This window comes from Mastacembelus armatus, chromosome 19 (genome assembly GCF_900324485.2).
Source record: "Mastacembelus armatus chromosome 19, fMasArm1.2, whole genome shotgun sequence".
NCBI lineage: Eukaryota > Metazoa > Chordata > Actinopteri > Synbranchiformes > Mastacembelidae > Mastacembelus > Mastacembelus armatus.
Genome location: NC_046651.1, coordinates 19,423,413 through 19,436,886, shown reverse-complemented (window position 1 = coordinate 19,436,886; position 13,474 = coordinate 19,423,413). Strand labels below are relative to the sequence as shown.

Below are 13,474 nucleotides of genomic sequence, written 5' to 3'. Positions count from 1 at the left end.
CAAACAAAAAGCAAACCTCTACCCTCAAACCTTAATCAGGAACTGACAGAGAAAACTACTTGGAAGAAGAAAAGTCTTTCTAACAAGAAAATATTGAGAAGGAAAAATAAATTTCTACAACAAATATTTTTAATGTTAGTTAAAAACCTGATTTAAAGATTCTGAGTGAAAAAAGTAGCTGTTTTACTGTGGATCATACCCAGATTTAGGAAAATCAGGCTCATTGTGACACGACGTCACTAATGAGATCTGATCTTCTGCTGCTGATTCACTGCACAGGACGGATCTTCATGCTGAAGGTCTTCATGGAGTAGTCATGACCCTTCCATGGGTACCAAGAAACTCCAACAGCATAGAGAGCGCCGTCAGCCCCCCAGCGATAGACCCCGTTGGGATTTGCGCTGTGACAGTTACTGTACCAGAACGCCCCCAGGAAGGACCTGGCACAGTTGTTGTCCCAGGTGTCCTGGTCTCTGTCGAAGGTGGAGAACTTAAGTCCACTGATGAGACTCAGGGCGTCTCCTGTAGAATCCCAACAATCCTGTTAATAACACTTTAAGATATCGTGGTACTAACTTGTGAACTGTGAAACATCTGCAGCTTCCAGGTCTGTTCTGAAGACACAGTTGAAGTCTCTGAAAATGCTGCTGCTGATTTACCTGCCCCTCCGTTACTGAATCCAGACACATGCAGCCTGTATCCCTCAGACTCTGAGTCGATGGAGAACGAGGAGTAACGAGCAAACGCTCTGGTTCCACTGAAGTCCTCCATGTCGACCCGCAGCTCGTATCTCTTCCTCTGGGTCAGGTGGAACAGACTCTCCAGACCTGAACACAATGAAGACGTTTTACTACATGAAGTAACACACTATTGGACTTTTACTGTGAAATCTGTTTCCTGTCACATGACCGTGTGCTTTGATCCCTCACCCAGCCAGTACTCTCCTGCTGCGGTCCCAAAGCCAAACTTGTAGTGGTCCCAGGGTCTGTAGAAGTTCACCGAGCCGTCCATCCTCCTCTGGAACACCTGGGGGGGACAGGGTGCAGGGGTCAGCTCGACACACAGGACGGCCAACAGCTCAGTGGACTTAAGACACTCACCGTCCAGCGTCCTCCCTCAGAGTTCATGTCGCAGTACACCTGCACACAGACACGCTCGTTACAACACACAGAGGCTGCTGATGCTCAAACTGCTGAATCTGTCGTCTCCCAGACAGGAGGGAGAACTGGACTGTGCTGCTGGCTCCGCATGGGGAACCTGCACCTGCAGGTGAAGCCTACCTGAACAGCAGATGTGGCTCCTATGGGATAGATGGTGTAAACTCCACTGGGTCGGCTCTGGTCATGGTTATAGATGTCGCTGCAGTCCAGTGGGAGGACCAGGGGCGCACAGTGGGACGCCAGTGGAGCCAGGAGGAGGACGACGACTGCCAGCAGCTGGAACAGACGTGAGACCTGAACATTATTACTGTGAAGCTTCAGGCACAAGAGCAAAGATACAACCAGAGCTCAGGTAAATGACAAACATCAGGACGACGTCATTCGTCTCTTTCAGTCCAACACAAAACTGAGCTTCAGTCAACTCAGGGTTAAACTACTCGACTTGTTCTCTGGAGCAGCCCCTGGTTAGAGAGCAAACAAAGAGCACTGAGCATGAATCAATAAACAGGTGTAGAAACATGAGTTAAAGACGTGTTTGGCTTTAAAAAGACAGAACATTTGAGCCTGGGCAGCAGTTTGCTGGAGGACAAACACTGAAAACACAGGACGTGTCTAAAAAAGTGAAGTTCAGAGATAAAAACTTTAACCCTGCGTTAGGAAACGTACCTTCATGGTCAGATTTCTGAGGGAATGAAAACCCTAAAGTTCCTCTGAAACCTCTGAGCTCGATTTGTTCCAATACACTTTAGTTCAGTATTTATTGATCATCCACCCTCCTCCCCACCCCAACAGGAAGTTCAGGCTTCTCGTAAATGCAATCTGAACATGGGCGGGATTTCAGAAGGACAAACAGTAACTTATCTGATTAACCAGTTGAAAAGTGACACCACAGCTTTAAAACAAGAGAAATTCCAGATCTTTATTACGACATGAGTCACACAGAAAACACAAAAACAGATTTAGGAAAGTCCTGGATGAAAATAAAAAGGGTTTTCCCATTAAAATGGAACAGCAGTCAGCGAGTCCTTCTCAGCAGTACTCCTTTACCTCGATCTGATTTAAGAAGCTCATTATCAGCAGAACCTGCTGAGACGGAACCAGAAGTGCTGCTGTGGACCTGCTCAGTTCAGTCTGATAATTTGTCATGGCGGCTCAGCCAGGTCTCCATGTCCTCGCTGCTGCTCTGAGCAGAGCTGAGCTGCTGCTGCTGCTGCTGCAGGTCGGTGTACAGCTGCAGCACCTCCCTGTGTCTCTGCTCCGCCCGCTGCCCTCTGGCCTCCACACGTTCCCACAGCGCCGTCAGACTCTGCTCCAGGCGAACGAGCCGGGCCGACTCTTCCTGTTTTCACCAGTAACGTGAAATAAAGTGTATGGAAATGCAGATGACATCAGATTTATCTTCTAACAGTGGTGCAGCACTCAGAACGTCCTTAAATCAGAACATGGTGAGAGGCGTCTGCTTCCTAAAGTGTTTTGTCCCAGTCCAAAACAGGTGACTGATCTAAAACCCTAACCAGACATAGTCTTCAACCAGAACACCAACATCTACTTTGGGGATTTCTACTGCATGTACACGTCCTACCACTACATCATCCTGGTCCTGGCTCCAGATGGCTCCAAAGGAGACGTCTTCTGCAAAGGGAGGCTACCGGCCTTGGACAGATCCAACAACCCCTTCCTGACCTGCAGCAAGGAGGCCGAGGGATCGCCGTGTTTCCGTCACGCTCAGGACGTCATCCTGGAGGTGATCTACACGGAGCCGGTGGATCTGTCTTTAGGGACCGTGTCTCAGATCAGGGGACACCAACTCATGAGCCTGTCCACTCTAAATGCCAAGAAAGACCCCAGCTGTAAGATCTGCAACATCAGCGTGGGCCGCTAGTCTGAGCTTTAGACTGGGTAACCTGCTAATAACTGACCTGGTGTCTGGACACTGCCATTAAATTCTTTTATTTTCGTATAGAGTCATTTAACACTAAACCACTTTTTAAACCCATTGTTCATTTCTTCTGTACTATAACATCAGTTTGGGATGAAATAGTCATCTGGGATCCTCAGAACTAGAATTACACATGTGACTGTAAAAGACTCCAGGGGACGTGACAAAGAGGAAGTGGAACCAGAAATTCTGGTTCAGGTTTGACAAGTGAGAGACATGATGTTTAGAAAAAGCAGCTGAGCAACATAACTGAACAGTGTTTTGTTGTAAGTCATGGGTCTGAGGTTACATCAGGGGTTCCTGAATCAGGACGCAACGGGCAGCACGATTTATCTCACTGTTTTGATAAATCACCGTTTATAGAGTCTGATGTCACAGCACAAGACAGTTGTTATATTTTTAATCCAAGAGCATGAAAGCATTTACATGAGCGTGTTTCATATTTTGTTTTTAAACACATCAAAATGGAAAAGAAGCCTCTAAAGCTCTGCAGTAACAGCATCTGTTATGGTTTTAAGGGTCTGAGTCTCTTCACGACTGTATGAGCTGAGGCTCTGAAGGTGAAGGGGAACAGAGAGGAGGATCTGATCGGTTAACACATCTGCATAACTATAACATCATTTTGATTGTATGTGTATTGTTTTATCTTCTCACAACAAACAAAAAGCAAACCTCTACCCTCAAACCTTAATCAGGAACTGACAGAGAAAACTACTTGGAAGAAGAAAAGTCTTTCTAACAAGAAAATATTGAGAAGGAAAAATAAATTTCTACAACAAATATTTTTAATGTTAGTTAAAAACCTGATTTAAAGATTCTGAGTGAAAAAAGTAGCTGTTTTACTGTGGATCATACCCAGATTTAGGAAAATCAGGCTCATTGTGACACGACGTCACTAATGAGATCTGATCTTCTGCTGCTGATTCACTGCACAGGACGGATCTTCATGCTGAAGGTCTTCATGGAGTAGTCATGACCCTTCCATGGAGCCCAAGAAACTCCAACAGCATAGAGAGCGCCGTCAGCCCCCCAGCGATAGACCCCGTTGGGATTTGCGCTGTGACAGTTACTGTACCAGAACGCCCCCAGGAAGGACCTGGCACAGTTGTTGTCCCAGGTGTCCTGGTCTCTGTCAAAGGTGGAGAACTTCTGTCCACTGATGTGACTCAGGGCGTCTCCTGTAGAATCCCAACAATCCTGTTAATAACACTTTAAGATATCGTGGTACTAACTTGTGAACTGTGAAACATCTGCAGCTTCCAGGTCTGTTCTGAAGACACAGTTGAAGTCTCTGAAAACGCTGCTGCTGATTTACCTGCCCCTCCGTTACTGAATCCAGACACATGCAGCCTGTATCCCTCAGACTCTGAGTCGATGGAGAACGAGGAGTAACGAGCAAACGCTCTGGTTCCACTGAAGTCCTCCATGTCGACCCGCAGCTCGTATCTCTTCCTCTGGGTCAGGTGGAACAGACTCTCCAGACCTGAACACAATGAAGACGTTTTACTACATGAAGTAACACACTATTGGACTTTTACTGTGAAATCTGTTTCCTGTCACATGACCGTGTGCTTTGATCCCTCACCCAGCCAGTACTCTCCTGCTGCGGTCCCAAAGCCAAACTTGTAGTGGTCCCAGGGTCTGTAGAAGTTCACCGAGCCGTCCATCCTCCTCTGGAACACCTGGGGGGGACAGGGTGCAGGGGTCAGCTCGACACACAGGACGGCCAACAGCTCAGTGGACTTAAGACACTCACCGTCCAGCGTCCTCCCTCAGAGTTCATGTCGCAGTACACCTGCGCACAGACACGCTCGTTACAACACACAGAGGCTGCTGATGCTCAAACTGCTGAATCTGTCGTCTCCCAGACAGGAGGGAGAACTGGACTGTGCTGCTGGCTCCGCATGGGGAACCAGCACCTGCAGGTGAGGCCTACCTGGACAGCAGATGTGGCTCCTATGGGATAGATGGTGTAAACTCCACTGGGTCGGCTCTGGTCATGGTTATAGATGTCGCTGCAGTCCAGCGGGAGGACCAGGGGCGCACAGTGGGACGCCAGTGGGGCCAGGAGGAGGACGACGACTGCCAGCAGCTGGAACAGACGTGAGACATGAACATTATAACTGTGAAGCTTCAGGCACAAGAGCAAAGATACAACCAGAGCTCAGGTAAATGACAAACATCAGGACGACGTCATTCGTCTCTTTCAGTCCAACACAAAACTGAGCTTCAGTCAACTCAGGGTTAAACTACTCGACTTGTTCTCTGGAGCAGCCCCTGGTTAGAGAGCAAACAAAGAGCACTGAGCATGAATCAATAAACAGGTGTAGGAACATGAGTTAAAGACGTGTTTGGCTTTAAAAAGACAGAACATTTGAGCCTGGGCAGCAGTTTGCTGGAGGACAAACACTGAAAACACAGGACGTGTCTAAAAAAGTGAAGTTCAGAGATAAAAACTTTAACCCTGCGTTAGGAAACGTACCTTCATGGTCAGATTTCTGAGGGAATGAAAACCCTAAAGTTCCTCTGAAACCTCTGAGCTCGATTTGTTCCAATACACTTTAGTTCAGTATTTATTGATCATCCACCCTCCTCCCCACCCCAACAGAAAGTTCAGGCTTCTCGTAAATGCAATCTGAACATGGGCGGGATTTCAGAAGGACAAACAGTAACTTATCTGATTAACCAGTTGAAAAGTGACACCACAGCTTTAAAACAAGAGAAATTCCAGATCTTTATTACGACATGAGTCACACAGAAAACACAAAAACAGATTTAGGAAAGTCCTGGATGAAAATAAAAAGGGTTTTCCCATTAAAATGGAACAGCAGTCAGCGAGTCCTTCTCAGCAGTACTCCTTTACCTCGATCCGATTTAAGAAGCTCATTATCAGCAGAACCTGCTGAGACGGAACCAGAAGTGCTGCTGTGGACCTGCTCAGTTCAGTCTGATAATTTGTCACGTTTAAAAAAGCTGCAGTGAACGCACCACAGGTTTGTAAAGGGTTCTTTCAGTTCCTCCTCATGCTGTGGCTCCGCTCCATGAAGGGAAACAGAATCCTTATTCTGAGCAACCAGGACTTTAAAAGTTCAGAGTTCAGCAGGTCAAAGGTCAAACTGAACTCAGAGCTGGGGAAGGATCACTGTACAACAGCTCACAGCTGTGATAAAAGAAATGGGCTAAAACACAAAACACACAGTAAACAGAAAACACTGACATGAAAATGTTAACTATCGACAGAAACAAGAAAACTGTCGTTCCTCCACAGGAAAACGACGACTCAGTCCACGTTTGGGCTGAAGGAAGGAAAAAGCTGAGCCACGAAATGTGGTGCAGTCGTTCAGTGAGCAGTCAGTCAGCAGCAGGCAGCTAAAGGACGAGTTTGTACCGTCTGAAATCACGACGCTTTGCTTTTTGTCACCTCCTCGCCACCTGGGGGGAAACAGCACCCGTAAACAATCGTGCTCAAGGGTCGCTGGGCGTCCCGTGCACTCTGAAGCGGTACATGCAGGTGTACTCAGGATGGCCCCAGTTGGACAACACCTGCACCTCGACGACCTGGAAGGCTCGGTCATTCTCCTCCTGCCGAAGAGTAAGAAAAAAAAAAAAAAGGTTTCAGTCATTCAGACCCTGACAGACTGCTTTCAGTCACTGACCCTACAGCAGCAGCTTCAGATTCCTGTCCATCCACCTCCGGGCCTGCCCAGGTGTGAACAGGAGCTATCTGTGTTCCCATCAGGTTTCTGTCTCACTGGACCTGAACTGTTTTCCTTCATTCCAGTGTAACTCTAGAGGCTGGTGAACCAGAAAATCCCAGGAAGTCTGGTACCCCCATTCGATAATTCTGAACGTTAACTGAAGCTGTGGACCTGGAACCGCAGGATCCTGTGCCCTGCAGTGCTGCCCCTGGGTACCGACATGAATAAGCAGGTGTGGTTGAAGCTGACTCACAGTCACAGGGTAGGTCTGCAGAGCCTCTCCGTCCTCGTCGTAGGTGTAAGTACCGAGCAGCGTCCCCCTCTCCTGGCTCTCATCATCCAGGCCCTGAGAACAGAAACTGACCGATCAGTCGGAAACAAATGACAACAGGTTGCCGAGTGTGGCTGCGAGTCTCTTACGAAGACACAGAAGTCTCGGGGGGCGCTGTGCAGTGCCCCACTGGGTGCCAGGGCTTTGGGGATGTGCTCCAGGGAGAAGGCGGTGGGCAGGATCCTCATAGAGAGGCGGATCACCAGGAAGCCAGTGGAGCCCCTGAAGGCCCAGCAGTTTCCTGGATGGACGTCGGGCTACAGAGAGAGCAGGTCAGAGACCACGAGGGCAGAGTCAGACCCAGCATTTCACATTTTAACATTACAGATAAAATGTGTTTTAGATTTTGTCAACAACTAAAAAAATCCAAACGAACAGATCAGTGAATCTGAACTCCTGACATTTCCCCACAGACTCTCTGGAGTCACAGTACGAAGCTGAGAGTACTTTTTACTAGTTTTAATGAAGTAATGCACCAAAGTACTACGCTGTCACTGTGTTCGCCGTACGACAGGTGTGTTACCTGGATCACAGCACGAGGAGACTGAGAGAAATACCAGAGGGGCACCCCAAACAGACTGAGCAGAGCCGCCTTCGTCTCATACGTCTCCGAGCAGCGAGTGCTCAGGATGCTGCCCCCTGCAGGACGAGCGCAGACAAACACCTGTCAGGTGTGGATCATGGCTACAGGTGCGAGTCACCACAGCCTGAGCTCCAGTGTCCAGAAGCTAAAATCCATCAGGGATGCAAACCCAGAACTGCAGGTTATTCTGACTCAGCTGTGCTGCTGCCACTAGTGCTCACTACAGAACAAATGTTCAAGATTCATCCACGGCTGAAAATAGTCCCCATCTAACGACCCAGTGCCTCAGGTCTGTTTGAGAAAACTGCTGCTTCTTTTAAAAATGAAATTGCAGTAGGAACCAGTGTTGTGAGACGGACTAACATGCTGTTGGTCTGAGTCTGGACATGGGATTTAAGAACAGTACAAAAATAAATAAATAAATAGAAGACTAAGACCGGACTGAAGTTTGACCAGCCACAAGTCGTTTCCTGTGATGGAACCAATCGAACATAAACATACTGTTTGTTTCTCACCTCCAGACTCCAGAGCGTAGTCGGCGAGGCCGGTTTGGTCCTGGGAAAACAGCCGCAGGGCGTTTTTCACGATGGCGTGGACATCCTGGAAGAGACGGGTGATTCCAGAGAAGCTGATTATTGACCTGTCAGGAGCTGCAGCCTGTTGTGTTTTATTGTTTGAAGGAGCACATGTACATGTACGTCTGGAGTGTTTCAGATAGACCTGAGAAAACGTAAACCTGTCTGTTTTAATACAAACATTAACTGTTGCTTTGTTCTGACAGAACTTTAAGCTTTTATTTATTTTAATTATATTTGAAACGCTCATCTGCCACACGCTCCCATTGGTTAAATAATTGAACCAGCGTATCAGACGATGCCCCCTCACCTCCTGGGTCACAGCAGCCCCAGCGGTCCTGGCGGTGTGCAGAACCGACTCTCCGAGCGCCTCCTCGCTGCGACGCTGTCCCAGCTGCTCCAGCTGCTCCAGCTGCAGGCTGATGTTCTGCAGGATGCTGCGCTCCAGGGAGGTCAGCGCTGCCTGCAGGTCGACCCCGCTGACATACTGCTGCGACAGCCACTGCAGGAGCGACTCTGGCAGGCCGGGGTCATCTCCGGAGGCCCCGCCCCCGACTGTCAGCTGGTTCCCGTAGACCAGAGCACGAACCTCCTCGCGGACTTGAGCGGAAACTTCACCTGAAATCTGACAGGACACAGGAAAAGTTGGACGTTACAGACTTTGAATGGACGTGCTGAAACAAGTACAGGTGAAAAGTAAAACATGCACAAGGTGAATAAGTGAAACAGCAGCTGTGGTCACTATGTGGGGGGAGGAGCTGCCTCTCAATTTGCTTTAAAAATGGATCTTTCTGCCGCTCACCATCTGCTGGATTCTGTCGAGCTGTCGGCAGCCGTCCTGAAACCCAGACAGACCCTCAACGTCCCGCCTCATGTCCTCCAGAGCCACTTCCAACCGTGTAACCTCTGCCAGCAAGGCATCATGGGACTGACAGCCTACACCAACACTAGAGGGCAGTAGCACACACACACACACACACACGCGCACGCACACCATACTGTGACCACTGCAAAGCTTTTCACAGGTTTGACTGCAGGGGGGGTGACGATGATGCGGCAGGTTACCTGACAGCAGGAAGTGCTGCTGGTGAAGGTGAAACAGTTGTAGTTTCTTGTCTCCACTGCACATCCTGAAGTTCCAGAAACAAACGAAACAATCAATTCTTACACCTGCAGTCGAGCTGTTGCTGAAGACTGATGCACGCAGACGTGTCTGACCTGTGTCCTGGCAGCCAGCGTCTGCAGCTGCAGCTCCAGCCGGTCCAGCCGAGATGTGTGACTCTGCTGCTGCACCAAATCCTGCTGCCGAAGCTACAGACGTGGAAGGGCAAGAAAACACAGACATCCACAGTGATCAGGTTCCTCCTACTCCCCCGGACAACCGAATATTAACTTGGTTAAATCAGGGTTAGTAGGATCCCGGTGCTGTGGCTGGGTGTAAACAGGAAGTACCATGTGACGCTGTGGATGCCACCTCCATGGTCTAGACTACAACCTGAACCTTGATTATTTTAAAGCAAAAATAAAGTCAATTGAATCTGACTGTGTGGTTTTCCTGATTCAGATCCTGCTGTTCCTGACCTGCTCCCTTTGCTGCCCTTCCTCTTCCAGGAGTGTTCGGAGCTCAGCCAGCTGCTGGTCCACTAGGCGGCTCAGCCAGGTCTCCACGTCCTCGGTGCCGCTCTGAGCAGAGCTGAGCTGCTGCTGCTGCTGCTGCTGCTGCAGGTCGGTGTACAGCTGCAGCACCTCCCTGTGTCTCTGCTCCGCCCGCTGCCCTCTGGCCTCCACACGTTCCCACAGCGCCGTCAGACTCTGCTCCAGGCGAACGAGCCGGGCCGACTCTTCCTGTTTTCACCAGTAACGTGAAATAAAGTGTATGGAAATGCAGATGACATCAGATTTATCTTCTAACAGTGGTGCAGCACTCAGAACGTCCTTAAATCAGAACATGGTGAGAGGCGTCTGCTTCCTAAAGTGTTTTGTCCCAGTCCAAAACTGATCTAAAACCCAGTGACCATGTAAACCAACACGAGCGCCCATGATCTCTTTGGCATATCTATTTCTAAATGCCTGGACAATCACAACCAAATAAGACAACAATTCTTATATAAAGGCAGATGAGTTACTTTCATATCATGCATTCAACATGTCCCAGAGCTCGGTTTCCAACCACACGAGTTTGCACAAATCTCAGAAATGTGCACAGAACAAAACCACTATAATGCAAACTGTGTCTTTGCTATAGATCTGATCTGCTGGTTACGGCACTTCATACGTTTCATTTACGTCACGTTGTGAGCATGAATGGAAAAATGTAAAGATTTCCTCCTATGGTAGCTCATTTAAACAACTGCTTTATTTAATTTTTCATTGATTATGTGGCGCAGAGCGACTCTCAGTACGAAACATTTGGATCATAGCAGCTGAAAACACAACTCAAACCTTTTTCAGGCTCTAATTAACAACAATGTGATCACAGAGCAAAGCCAGTACCTTCTCCGCTGATGGCGTTTCAGTCGGTGGAGGTCGACTGTAGATTGGCTCCACGTAAGGCTGCACCTCCCTCGACGACTCCACGGCGCCTTCTGATGATTGGCTGTCAGAGACCGTCGTGCTCTCGTCAGTGATGTTGGCAGCTGGAAGCACAGACTGCAGAACAGCTGGACCAAACCAACACAGACCTGAGGGGGAGACAACCAGTTTCTCTATTATTAATTTATTAAGAGGATTCTGTTCCATTTAAAGTCCAGGATCAGAGTCAGAGCATCAGTTGGGTTTTTTGCAAGTAATTACAGTGAAGAGGAAACTTCAGGGAGCAAATGACTTAAACATGTTTCTGATTAGTTTTCTGTTGCTGCTACAAAACAAAAAGGCATGGACCTACTGAGCATTAGAGGGAGCAGAACCACCAAGAGACACAGAGCGAATCTGCAGGAAAACAGGTTTAATTAAGTCAACAGCTGCACCAGTTAATTAATCAATCATTTAGTGAAAACAGCAGGACTGACCCAATCCATGAAACTGACTCATCTCAGTGGGATAATCAAAACTAAAAAGCATATCTGCATTTCCCGAACTACAGTTTCTGCCAAGAATATTATTGTGGGCCTGAGTGTGGTTCCAGCAGCTGTTCCGACATCAGCACGACACAGAACGGCACATGGTGATGAATTAAAAACCAAATTTACCGAGTCAGGAAGACACTGGTGTTCACGTGACGCCATCGCCTGCTCAGGCCCCTCAGCGCCTCGCCTGCTGTTTTACCTGGAGACACAGGAGAGGAGCGGCAGCGTTAGCGGACCCGGGTCCGGCCCAGGACTGACCAGACTGATTCGGACTGCAGGAAGAACAGAGGGGGAGATGAGGAGCAGATTCAAACTGTGCAGATGAGACATGCCAGCAGCCGTTACTACAGTCCACTAACAGGAACAGAAAAGTTTGAAAGCCAAATCCAAACAGAACCACGCTGCAGAAAAGCAGAGGAGTCGGCCAACGAGCTTTAAACTGAGCAGGGCTAAATCAACCCAGACAAACACGGCGACACGACGTTAACCTGCAGCGCATCCGGTGCTCCATGAAGCAGAAAACGCCCTCTGGGTCAGAGGCCAGAGAGCCGAAGCTGCACTCCGACTCAGCTGGAAGAGACACGAAGCTGACGAGGCAAAACAGACGCTCATTAAAAAGAGCTGCAGTGAATTTACAGACACACTGACTGAGGCTGAGACACAAACAGCTGTGTTTTCCATCCATTCACATGTCTAATTGGACTGGGTGCATGTGGACCGCCTAACACAAAAACCACAGAGAGCATAATATAGATTATGCATCCGATTAGTTATTGAACCTGTGAAAACAGTGGCACTCCACATCAGCCCCAACACACAGGCAGCCACCGAGGACCAGGACGACGGGGACGAGGCCACAACGTCCGTCTGCAAACGCTGCTTCGAGTCGCCACCTGTTGGTGTCAGCAGTGCAGGAGGGTGTTTAGCAGGGGGGTGGTCAATAAAGGAGTCACCAGCTGGAAATAACTTCATGATGTGAGACAAAGCTGTGTGTTTGTTGATTCTTCTCTCTCAGACCAACTGGTTTGAGCTAAAAAAAAAAAAAAAAAAAAAAAAAACCACCTCGAATATATAATTTCATTTCTCACTAACGAGCTCCAAACTGGTGTGGAGCAGTGGAAACTACACACCAATAAGTGAAACCCGGTTCTGGAGAGAATACACCACTTTCCTTGTTGCTGTCAGTCTGTGGATGGAGTCAGTCACACACACACACTCACACTCACACTCACACTCACACTCACACTCACACTCACACTCACACTCACACTCACACTCACACTCACACTCACACTCACACTCACACTCACACTCACACTCACACTCACACTCACACACTCACACACTCACACACTCACACACTCACACACTCACACACTCACACACTCACACACTCACACACTCACACACTCAGCAGCATTATTAAGTCAAACAGGAGGAAACAGTCCAGATGTGGGGAACTGTCCACACGTGGTGTTCTGCTGAGGCAGCAGCACAATGTATGTAGGTAATAACTCACACACAGAGCCGTTGGGCCGAAGCTCCTGCAGGTTCGTCGTCGTCTCCTTCATGGCTCCACGGCGAGCGGATCGAGCTGCAACACACAGCAGAGAGCGAGGACTGACCGGGAGACGCTCACAGCCTCCGACCTACACGCCTACGGGTGTCGCCCAAAGTGCGATTTGCATTTTGCTACGGCAACAGTCAAAGTGAGAGGGTGCAGCTATTTGTCTGGGAGGGAAACCCGAGGCGAGCAGTGCCAGGTGAGGAAAACACCACCACACATGATCAAGACCCAACAGTGTGTGAGAAGAGTAAACATGTCGTCATGCTCCCTCAGCCGCCTGCTGGGAAGATTTTAGTGGAGCTTTGTTTTCAGATAAAGTCACTGCTGCTGTCAGATCTGTGGACACCAACAGAAAAGTGAACAGAAAACCTCCCACACCTGCTGAAACTGTCTCTACCTCCATGTTTGTTGACCTCTGTGACCTTTGAGGCCAGCCCCCGACACACCTGCCAGGTGTGTGTCAGGACTGAGGCACAGCAGGCTGCAGCCCTCCTGACACAGAGCACAGACCAGTCCAGCCATAGATGCAGCACATCTGGAAGAAGGGAACCACAGC

General features: G+C 48.8%; 3 protein-coding genes across 5 annotated transcripts in view; all 3 read right to left on the bottom strand.

The window, feature by feature from the left end:
- Positions 1-141: 141 nt before the first annotated feature.
- On the bottom strand, positions 142-1,904 carry LOC113135126 (microfibril-associated glycoprotein 4-like). The gene is made up of 6 exons (XM_026314789.2): positions 1,827-1,904; positions 1,281-1,436; positions 1,101-1,139; positions 930-1,026; positions 660-827; positions 142-522 (listed from the first exon to the last, which is right to left on the bottom strand). The coding sequence occupies exons 1-6, from the start codon at positions 1,830-1,832 to the stop codon at positions 269-271; spliced, it is 720 nt and encodes a 239-aa protein (XP_026170574.1). The 5' UTR covers positions 1,833-1,904; the 3' UTR covers positions 142-268.
- Positions 1,905-3,896: 1,992 nt separating this feature from the next.
- Positions 3,897-5,628, bottom strand: LOC113135125 (microfibril-associated glycoprotein 4-like). The gene is made up of 6 exons (XM_026314787.1): positions 5,582-5,628; positions 5,036-5,191; positions 4,856-4,894; positions 4,685-4,781; positions 4,415-4,582; positions 3,897-4,277 (listed from the first exon to the last, which is right to left on the bottom strand). Exons 1-6 carry the CDS (start codon positions 5,585-5,587, stop codon positions 4,024-4,026), a joined length of 720 nt encoding a protein of 239 aa, XP_026170572.1. The 5' UTR covers positions 5,588-5,628; the 3' UTR covers positions 3,897-4,023.
- Positions 5,629-5,815: 187 nt separating this feature from the next.
- Positions 5,816-13,474, bottom strand: part of LOC113135121 (SUN domain-containing protein 1-like) — a 22,814-nt gene continuing 15,155 nt past the window's right edge. For all 3 annotated transcript variants that reach the window (XM_026314781.2, XM_033325737.1, XM_026314778.2), the window contains exons 6-22: positions 13,316-13,453; positions 12,871-12,945; positions 12,131-12,244; positions 11,840-11,938; positions 11,475-11,550; positions 11,171-11,214; positions 10,780-10,967; positions 9,868-10,131; positions 9,505-9,597; positions 9,352-9,416; positions 9,089-9,233; positions 8,597-8,911; positions 8,227-8,311; positions 7,652-7,767; positions 7,218-7,385; positions 7,051-7,143; positions 5,816-6,681 (exon numbers count right to left, since the gene is read on the bottom strand). In XM_026314781.2, coding sequence (XP_026170566.1) covers positions 6,565-6,681; positions 7,051-7,143; positions 7,218-7,385; positions 7,652-7,767; positions 8,227-8,311; positions 8,597-8,911; positions 9,089-9,233; positions 9,352-9,416; positions 9,505-9,597; positions 9,868-10,131; positions 10,780-10,967; positions 11,171-11,214; positions 11,475-11,550; positions 11,840-11,938; positions 12,131-12,244; positions 12,871-12,945; positions 13,316-13,453 — 2,195 coding nt within the window. In that variant the 3' untranslated portion in view covers positions 5,816-6,564. The remainder of the gene's footprint in view (positions 6,682-7,050; positions 7,144-7,217; positions 7,386-7,651; positions 7,768-8,226; positions 8,312-8,596; positions 8,912-9,088; positions 9,234-9,351; positions 9,417-9,504; positions 9,598-9,867; positions 10,132-10,779; positions 10,968-11,170; positions 11,215-11,474; positions 11,551-11,839; positions 11,939-12,130; positions 12,245-12,870; positions 12,946-13,315; positions 13,454-13,474) is intronic.